This window comes from Hipposideros armiger, unplaced genomic scaffold (assembly GCF_001890085.2).
Source record: "Hipposideros armiger isolate ML-2016 unplaced genomic scaffold, ASM189008v1 scaffold_17, whole genome shotgun sequence".
Lineage (NCBI taxonomy): Eukaryota > Metazoa > Chordata > Mammalia > Chiroptera > Hipposideridae > Hipposideros > Hipposideros armiger.
Window position 1 is genome coordinate 4,488,583 of NW_017731367.1, and position 10,068 is coordinate 4,498,650.

Below are 10,068 nucleotides of genomic sequence, written 5' to 3' on the forward strand. Positions count from 1 at the left end.
TGGACCGATGGGAGGGGGCCATGGTGGGCATTTAGTTCAGCCCTCGCTTAGGGCTGGCACCCTTGTCCAGGTCCCGGGAGAAGGCACTCAGTTTCCAGCCTTTGGGAGAACCTGGGTTCTGAGGCAGCTCTGGATCAGGGAGCCTGAATCGGCTTCCTATAGTCCCCACCCCCTGGTCCAGGCTCTGCCACCAGGAGGGACGCAGGTGTAAGCTTCTCCCCACGTGGGACATCCCTCTAAACATCAGCTCCTCTGTGCCAGTGCTGTCCTCGGACTGCGAGCTGGATGGGACCAGCATTCCTTTAGGAATTGCTGTACCAAGGGGCCAGTCACTGTGACCCTGTGAGATGTACCATGGTCCCCATGGCTTCCTTCCGGGGGAGCTGGAGCTGGCCACCAGGAAGGCTTCATATGAGAGAGCAGAGCGTGGGGGGCTGCTGTTCTCAAAACAGCGTTCGGTCATTTCTGCTGCTGGGCCAGCTGAAGGGAAGGCAGGTGGCTGAGCCCAGGAGTCCAGCGGCCCGGAGCTCTGCCCACGCTCTCTTCCCGCCATATGGAGGCCTGGGGTCAGCACTAGCTCTCTGGGCTGCTGGTTCCTAATAACTGCCGTCCCCCCCTGTGCCCTAGCTTCCGGTCGTACAGGTGAGCCATAGAAATAACAGCACGACTGAGGGAAAAAGGCAGAAGCCTGCTTGTTGCCCTAATACTAAGCAGACCACGGGGTAACATGAGTATCTATTTGAAATTGCAACACTTGAGCTTGCCTGAGTGTCCAGGGCTGGAAGGAGTGTGATTTAAAAAAAACCCCACACATTTATTGAGCATTCAAGCATTTGGCATTCTTGGTTGAATCGCCACGTAGCCCTTGAGGAATCTGTGTGCCCATCGGGGCCAGGTGAGGGAGAGGAGGCCCAGGAGGGGTCTGGGCTCCCTCACTGGGAAGTGGGGCGGCCCTGACTGGACGTGTCTATCTTCCCACAGCCCCTGCCCCTCACCGGGTGCTGTGAGCTGCTCTGACAGTGTTTGGTTTATTCCCTTCTCCCGCGTGAGGTATAAACAGAACTGTGTCAGTTCTTTGGAGGCCAGCCTTCCGCATTCTTTGCCTGCCAGAGCTCACGAGTCAGGGACATGGGATACTGGCCGTTGTCCCACTGACCACAGAGCCTCAAATCCTCTCGGTCTGGCAAAGCTGCTGTGGATTCCGACACGTGACCCTCTCGGCTAAACGTGTTGCAATGGACACATGGGGAAGGGTGCTCAGTGCAGAGTGCCAGGCGAGAGAGCCCGCGGCAGCCTGGTGGTCAGCAAGTCGGTTCACCCCGGGTGGGGCTGTGGGGGGCGTCTCCCCACTCGTGGGGTCTCTTGCCTGCCCAGCACATAGCAGTGTTCAGGCAGCAAGAGTGCTGTCAGTCACCTGACTTAGGGACCTCTGGTTTCTTCACCCTCCTTTCCCTTCCCAGGCTCCCCGAGGTTCCAGGAGGAGCCTGTGCTGAGAGCTCTCCCTCTGTGGGTGCTGGCTGTGCCCCAGCCACCCCGCTGCAGTCGTGGCGTCCATGGGTTCCTAGAAGGACCTCGCGCAGGCACAGCTCACGTCAGGGCCCTGCTCCGGGCGCCCTCGAAGGAGAAGGTGTTTCTCTCCCATCCCCCGCCTCCCTGGCTGCCAAGAGCAGGGCCTGGCAGATGGCGCCCAAACCCATACTCTGCTTTTAAAGACGAGAGGCACCTCCAGCATCCGGCGGGCTCTTCTCACCAGCCTCTTGGTCTTTCCAACTTGACCTCTCGCATCCCACCGCCTAAAACCTACATCTTAAAACTCATGCAAACCAAATCTCACTTGTAGGCGTCCTTTGCTCGCGCGTGTTATTACATGGGGAGCCTGTGTAAGCAGCCTGCACACTGGGGCTGTATGTTCAGAGGAGGTTAATAGCTCCCGAAGAGCAAATAACTCAGCTTTAAAGGAGCCAGGGTACCTGAGAGGCCAAACGTGGCCAGGGATTTCACCTGCCACTCCATCTCCTCCTTCTTGATTTCGAACACCATGTTGGCGTCCTGGAAGAACTGGTCCAAGAGAGGCTCAAGGCGGCGCAGGTCCCCTGTGACCAAGGCGGCGTGGTACTCGCTTGCCAGGGACCCAGCACTAGCTCGAGGCTCGTGTTCCATCTTCTCAGAGATGAGAAGCTCCCCTCGGGCTGGCGCTGGCCACCTCTCCATGGCAATGCCGTGGATTTCGGACAAGTTCTTCAGGAAGGGGGAAGATGGTCTTATGGAGCGCGAGCTATTTCTATTGTCATTACTCAATTGTCATCCACTTGGGCCTCGGTGGTGGTGTATTTATAACTCCTGTGGGCTCTGATGTGATAATGGTCACTTGATATGACCAGCGTCCTGTGACCACAGAGCCCAGCCACCCCTCTGTGATTATGTAGATGTGGACTCCAGAGGCAGGTGCGTCTGCATGTCTCTGAAACAGCTCTCCGCGCAAGCGCAGACACCGACGTGGACGGGCCTTCTCTTGCTCGCTTTGGAGGATGTCCTCTGGCTTTTGTCCCACCGCCTGCTTTGCTGCTGTAACCATGGTGAGCGGATGTGCATTCCGAGGGCTGTGTCAGGCCTGAGGATGTGTGAGGGAGGCCCAGCTGGACGCTGCAAGTGACCAAGCTCTGCACGGGTGTCCCCAGGCGGGAGGCCCCAGAGGGCAGGTCAGGGATTCCCAAAGGCATCATCTGGGGCCCCTGGTGGCCTCTTTCTTTCCATTGTTGAGAACTGATCCCAAAATGCGCATCCTTTGCTGAAGATGAGAAATGCCACACCTTTTTTTTTTTTTTTTGAATGAATGGTAACAGCACTCTATTTGTAACTTACTTGCTACAGTTTAGGGCAGGGCTTTGTTTTATAGCCTAAACATTAATAAGATCATTTTTTTCTTATAGGTAATACACAAGTTGCACACCTTTTTCCCCACTTGTTTTTCTTCTACTAGGAAGTTGTAATGGGCCCATGTAGTTGGGCTATAGGCCCCATGGCCGTGTCCACATGAGTCACAGTTAAAAAGCATGTGAGCAGAGGCTGCCGAAGGAAGGACGGCAGGTGGGCGCTGCCTGGGTGGGCAGAGGGGAGGGTGGGCCCAGGCCCAGGAGAGTGGGGAGGGTGGGCCCAGGCTCAGGAGAGTGACACGTGTAGACTCGGAGGGTGAATAACAGTAGTCACCATCCATCAATGCCAGCATTAGACTTGGGGACCCATGGGGTCCCGTCACTATGTGATGTTGCATTCAAACAAACAGCATAGAGACAGCAGGAAAAGCCTTGAAGTCAAGGAGTAGGGTTCACAGGCAGCACGTCCTTAGTTACAGTGGAATTTCTTTTTTTTTTTTTTAAAGATTTTTATTGGGGAATTGGGAGGATGGGAACAGTGCTGGGGAATTGGGGGAAGGGGAACAGACAAGTTGCTGTCATTTTGTTCTTCAGTCTAGTTGTGGAGGATGTTGCTTCACTGGCCCAAGTTGGCACCATCATTGCGCTCTTCCCGGGCAAGGCAGATCAGTCACCGGCTTCTGGACGGCTGCTCACTGCGGCTGCTGGCCGCTCACGCTGGCTGCTGGCTACACACGGTAGCCCATGGCAACCCACTGCAGCAGGGGCTGCAGCCTACGCTGTCGCCGGTGACTCACGGCAGCTCAGCTCCAGGTTGAGCTGTTGTTCAGCATCTTAGCTGTAGAGGGCAGTGTCACTGGCCCTCATATGTGGGATCCGAACCGGGGCCCTCTGGTGTCCCAAGCCAGCTCTTAACCATCGCGCCACTCGGCCCGCCCCACAGTGGAACTTCTTAAGCACCCCTTTTCCATGTCCCTCTGTCTCAGTCTCCTCTGCACCCCAAAGCAGCCTGTGGCTTGCCCCTCCTCTCTCTGAGCTCCCCAAAACCTGAGCAGGCTCTCTGTTCAACATCTTTATTTTGAAGGGTAACCTGGCCCCTGGGGGGGCCCTTTCACCAATATTTTCCACAACAAAGGGGGGGCCCAGCAGGGCACCCTGGCCTTCCTTAGAAGGGGGAAAGGTGGAGGTGAACGGAATTCATTTATAATTTAATAAAGATTGTTTTACCCTATGGCAGACCTGATTTGTAGGCATCAATGTGCATGCACAGTCTGACCCACAGCCTGGAGGGTCCCCCATGGGAAAACCCACATCTTGTCTGCAGAAGAGGGCTGCAGGGGTGCTGGCATGGGACAGGCGTGGCCTCAGTCTGCCCATCTCTGCTGCTGAAAGGCTCACATTGGCGACAGCAATGGGTGGGGGACTCTTGGTCACTCCCTGAGCCGGCTGTCACGGGGCGTGGGTTTGTCTTCACCACGCTGCGTGGTGCCTGGGCTGAGGCTCAGTGCGGAGAGGGCAGGAGGGCCTCCAGGCTCTAGCTCTCAGAGCTCAGGGAGCCGCAGGAGGAGGCGCGCTACCCCGCCATCCCCTGTAAGTGGCTCTCAGTCCAGGTGACCCTGAACGTGGGTAGCCTTCATGCCACTTGCAGAAGACGAAGCTGGGACTCAGAGTCAGGCAGCTCGCTCAAGGTGTCCCAATCCTGAGATGGTCAATGTCCAAACATGTCACTTTGAATTCAGGGGCTTCCTGCCTCGTCCCTCACCGCTGTCTTTGAGCATGTGACACGTTAGCACAGGGCTCTGCAGTCAGCCCCCTGATGGTGCCTTGGTCTGCACGTGCTGTTCCCTCTGCTTGGTATTCTATGTTCCCATCGTCACCTGGCCGGCCCCACTCATTCTCCTTGAACACTCAGCGTAGCCTCCCTCCAGCTCCCTAGCTGGTCCTGATGTCTGTCCTGGCACCCTGTCCGCGGTGCCTGGCTGGTGCTGAGGGTCACGTGTCTGTGCTGGTTACTCCACCTGACCAGGAGCTGCTGTTCCTCATCTCCATGGGATTCTTCATGCCCAGCACAGGGCACCATATACGCAGGTCCTCACGCAGACGGTTGGAAGAATGAATAGGTCTGTCTCTCTGAAACGGGCTCAACTGCATTTAATTGCCTCTCAATCTTGGTCATCTGCTACCTTTTCCCCTTTGGACTCTTGGTCTATCCAGGGCAGGCACTCCGATGCCAGGGGCAGAGGGGTCCCCCTCAGAGGCATGGGCTGCCCTGCACAGCCCACCTCTCCCCAGGTAAACGTGTCTTACCAAGTCTCATAAGAGGACCTTGTCCATTGGGTGTGCTATGAGGGCTCCTGAAAAGCTCCTTTCACATTTAAAGTTTATCTCCCTTGTCTCCATCAGCAGCAGCAAAGACAGAATCAGTATCATCAATGGGAACAGCAGAGATTTTTTCCAAGGGTCCCTATGTGCCTTAAACACTGCTGGGTCCACAGATGTCTTCAAGAAACGTACAGCCTTCTTCGGACGTGAGAGGCAGGTGTGTACAGAAGACGATGGATAGAAACACCGCAGAGGCCATTTCCCTTGTCATCGTTCCCTAGCATGAAGCTCTCTCCTCTTCCCCCTTCACGTACGTATTCCGCAGGTGCTTTATTCATTTCATTAGCAACATCAATTCCTCAGCTAGTTCATTCCTCTGAGCATCGCCATGTTGCCATCTTATCTTTCTCAGGCTGTAATTAGATACATTTCTGAAGGACTTACGAGAATTCACACACAGCTATCCTATGATCTGGCTTGAGCTTGTGTTTCACTCCAGATGGGAGGATTCCTTGGTACCTGATGCATTTTGTCATGGGTTATTTTTAAAAGGGGCGGGGACACTGGAGCGAGTCCAGGGAGAAGAGCCATTCTGCTTACGTTCCACGCTAAATTTAGCTTTCCTAGCGTTATATGTGTCAACAGCACCCTAAATTTACAGGCTTGATTTCAGTGGGTCGGGAGCAGTAGGCCAGAAACAGACTTGCTTCTTTGTGAAAGTGTTAAAAACAGCTCCTGATAGATAACACTGGTCTCACAAGTAAGGCTTGTAGATTGCTTCATGGCATGCAGTGGTGTCCTTTGGCATGGCATGGCATGGCACAGGTGTCCTTTTTTTTTAAAGAACAAACATAGCTATATATGTGATTATTATATTAAAAAACTAGAAAAAACCCCCAACAACAAACCTAAAACCAACACTAAAAACCAAACAACAACAAAATCAACAACCCCCTCAAATACCTGAAAAACAATCCACTTCTTCATCTATTTGCAATAGGCATTCGCGGACTATGATGTTCTAAGGCGTTTCTGTAGGTTTTCAGGATTCAGAAGCAAAAATCACAGTAACCCTGCCCTCCAGGATTACACAAGAAAAAGAAGCAACCTGAGGACCCCCAAACACAGGAGTTCTTTGGGGTGAGCAGGGGTGGGTGCATAACCCTGCTTCCAAACCCATGTCGCTTGCCTGCGGCGCACCAGCTCTGCCCATCCACACCTTGCTTGGGTCAAGCCCTTCCCACCTCACGTTTACCATCCTTCCCAGCTTAGCCAACGCCAATGCACAGCTTTCAAGGCGCAACTCGAATCTCACCTTCTCTGCCTACTTCACTTCACATTAAAAACTCAACTTCTTCCAAGAGTGAATTTGTATATGAAGTGGCTGAGCAATTGTCAAAATCTTTGAGACATTGTGATCAAACAAAAGAAGGACCCGAAGAGTGGAATTTTCACTTTCAAATAGGAAAAGAGCTTGATTTTTCATAGTCTGAATTGACATCAGTCCTGGGCAAGGTCCTTCAGTGGATTATGAAAAGGTTTGGTTGGGGGCATTTAGAAAAAGTGTGGGGGCGTTTGCAGCTCTGGGGGTCACCAGGGGCAAGTCACGGTGGGATAAAAGGGTTTTCTTTTGTGACATGGTGACTTCATAAGTATATACAGGGGATGTTGGCATGCGTCTTTCAACCCATGATGGAAGGTTTCAAGAAAACCTTTTAGCGAAGATGGAAAAAATAGGGGCCTTTCTTTAGGAAACTCTTGCTACAAAACTCAAACTGGAGAAATAATGAACATGGTACATGTGGCACAGTGGCTCCAACCTTGGCTGTAACATGGTCTCACCTGGGAGCTTCTGGTGGAGGGGGCGGTAGGGGGCAGCCTGAACATCAGGACTGTGGGAAGCTGCCCAGGTGCTTCCAACGCGCAGCCCAGGTTGAGAGCCACAGCCCGAAAGGGAAGCGCAGAACCTGTTTGCAGCCTGATCCTGTGTGAGACACTCATCGATGACTTGAGTGAGTATATGGAAGGCTGCATGTCACATTGGTGGGTAACGTGCAGCACAGTACAATTGGATCTTCAAAGAGCTCAGCAAACGGTTGTGTTCAAATGGTAATTAGTGTTTTCACATAATCTCAAAATCTTTGCATCCTGCCATTGAATTGGCAAAGGATCTCTTTTCTGACATAGATGAGGGTGAGCTCTGCTGGTCTCCATGGAATAACCCAGCAGAGGCTTAAATGTGGGGTAGGCGGGCTTCACGGAGGGGCAGGCTCTCCGTCCACGGCAGGAACTCGTCACGCGTCCGGCCACGCGATAGAGGCTGCAGGATGTCCACCATTCATTCTCCTGTGTCTGTGGGGAAGAGTGCATGTGTGGATTCCTTCCTAGGCCAGTGGGCAGCTGTCTGGCTTCCTTCTGGGTCAAGTGTCCAAGGCAATGGACCAGCCAGGGCAGGATGCCACACATGTGGATAGCGTGAGAACCTGTGTGTTTTCTCAACTATGCCCATGTACATTGTCGTTGTGGTAAATTCTGTGCTTCCGACCCGAATTGCTTCTATGAATGGCCACGCACTAAACCTGCTGGGCGCTCAGATACGAACATTACAACCGCCTGTTAAAATGGCTGCAGGTCTTACAGTGCACGTACTTTCACACTTTTTATTTTTGATCCTTGCTTTCCCCATTTAATTTCTAAAGGCCATTCCTCCTTCATCTCCACTCCCTCCAGCTTTTTTAATTTAAAAAATTAAAAAAAATATATATAGTAAGCTGGGCAGGTGTGTGAGGTTCCGCTTTTACGAGCTTCAGGACACATTACCCACCTACCTGAGTTCGTCACACACACAGGCATTAATACCAAAAATGTCAAAGCATGCCCACCTTCTTTCTGAACCACGATGTTAGCACAGCAGACCTCATTTAACAGAGCATTCAAACGTGTGACTTCCTCAGATCAAGTGCATCTATTAATGACGACTTAAATTGTCTGCACTGGTGTCACGTGATCAAGGAATCTCATTCCCATCGCAGGGAAGAACACAACACGGGGACAAAAACCCCCCATGGACTTATTTTCCTGATAAGGCTACGAGCCTAGGGCCAATCCTGCAGAACAGCAAAGCCACATCCCAGTATGAATGCCATCCGACCCAAAGGTCAAGTGCTGCTCTCACCCACAGCACCCGAGGGCCGTTTCGGAAGCTCAGGGACAAAGGTGCCCTTGAGCCCACAGGTGGCAGGGGCTGGGTGTGGAGCAGAGCGGCAGAGTCTCTGCACTCACGGCCTCGCGTCAACAGCCCTGGGAAGACTTTCGCAGGCTCTGGGGACGGTGCTGGGAAGCATGTCATCGACACTGTCCCTGATAAAGGTGACGAAGTTCCTTTATAACTGCCGTGGGGATTTAATTACATGGTAAAATTGCATCTCCCGCCTCGCAAGACAAATTGCATGTTCAGACTGATTGTTTTTTATGAATCTCACACAGGGAGCAAAATACCCTCTTGAAGCTGGATTGGTCTGATCGCTGCCTCCTAGCATCCTTTATGTCCCTTCTAGAAGTGAGACGTTTACTGATCCTGCAGTTGGGGAGGGTGGGCTCCTGATGGAGTCTCTGCCTAGAGCCAAGTGAGGCCAGGGTGGTCTGATGGATTCTTAGTTCATTCTACCTGGTTTTCTGTTGGCAAAAGACAAAAAATTGGAACTTCCAACAGAAAGATAGGAGAGGCGTCATAAAAAGTATAAATGACTATTAAACACATGCACAATTTCAAATTTTACTAATTTAAAATGCAAGTTAAAAGAACAAGAGATCTTTGCCTATTAATTTTTTATTTTTAAGTCAAGTTTTGGAAGAGTTTAGTGACACTGAGGCTCTCATGGTTTGCAGGTGGAAGGGCAAATTTCTATGCAATGTGGAAATATTCTCTGTTGAGTTTACATGTGCAGGGAGCTTTTCAGGTACTAGCAGCTCATGGAGATCAAGAGTAGAGTCCTTGCCTTTGAGAAGTGTTATGTTTGAGGGGAGAAAGGCAAGCGAATCATGGACTAGCAAGTGGAAGGAAATGATTGCTCAGTAGAGGTATGGATGTGATGATGAGAAAGCATGTAAGTATTAGAGTGCCAGGTAGTAGGGGTAAGACAGGCTCTCTGAAGGTGACATCTGAACAAAGCACAGAGGGAGCTGAAGGACAAGGGTGGCTCATGTCCTCCAGAGGTGTCTGTTCCCTCCTCGTGACCTGTGGTGTGCGACCTGTATCCTAGCATTCTGGGCTGAGCCTCAGGGCTGTGTTGCATGGGGCCATGGGCACCCTCTAGAAGGTGGGGGTTTGGGAAAGCAGTCAGAGATCAGATGATGTGGGGTGTCAGGCAAAGGGAGGATCTAGGTAGGAAACAAGCCACAGAGAGCAGCCCAAGGGCACAGGGCCCAGGTGAGTGGCAGGGCCTAGGCCCTTTGGCGGACGGGGAGATGTGCCACCCAGACCCCACTGTTAGGGAAGACTTGTCGCCTCAGCTGTCAGCAGCTTCAGGGTTTATCTCAGCTGCAGAGAGCTGCCTCACCCAAGAATACCCTTCCTGAGGTGGCGGGTTTAATGGTGAGTCAGGTGCCATTGTGACCCACAGTGGGAAAATGCGACATGCGTACCAGCTCCAAAGCTGTCCTAGGGCTGGCTGATGCATTGGGGGGCCTGTGCCAATCACAGGTGTCTTTCACAGGTGTTCATCCCCAGCAAATGTCCTGGCAGGCAAACTCCACTTAGTCTCAAACTGTGACCCCATGAGGCCCACGGGCCACCTGGAAGGATGGCTGCGTGTGTTGTCGAGCAGGTGAAGACAAGGGAGCAGAGAGAAGGTCTCCCCAAAGGCCAAGAACG

At 52.4% G+C, this 10,068-nt stretch overlaps 1 protein-coding gene across 1 annotated transcript in view; it reads right to left on the reverse strand.

Annotated features, from left to right (window-relative positions):
- ASB18 (ankyrin repeat and SOCS box containing 18) overlaps positions 1-2,269 on the reverse strand; it is a 41,652-nt gene extending 39,383 nt beyond the window's left edge. Inside the window, exon 1 of the mRNA XM_019628058.1 lies at positions 1,971-2,269. Coding sequence (XP_019483603.1) covers positions 1,971-2,211 — 241 coding nt within the window. The 5' untranslated portion in view covers positions 2,212-2,269. The remainder of the gene's footprint in view (positions 1-1,970) is intronic.
- Between the last annotated feature and the right edge of the window lie 7,799 nt (positions 2,270-10,068).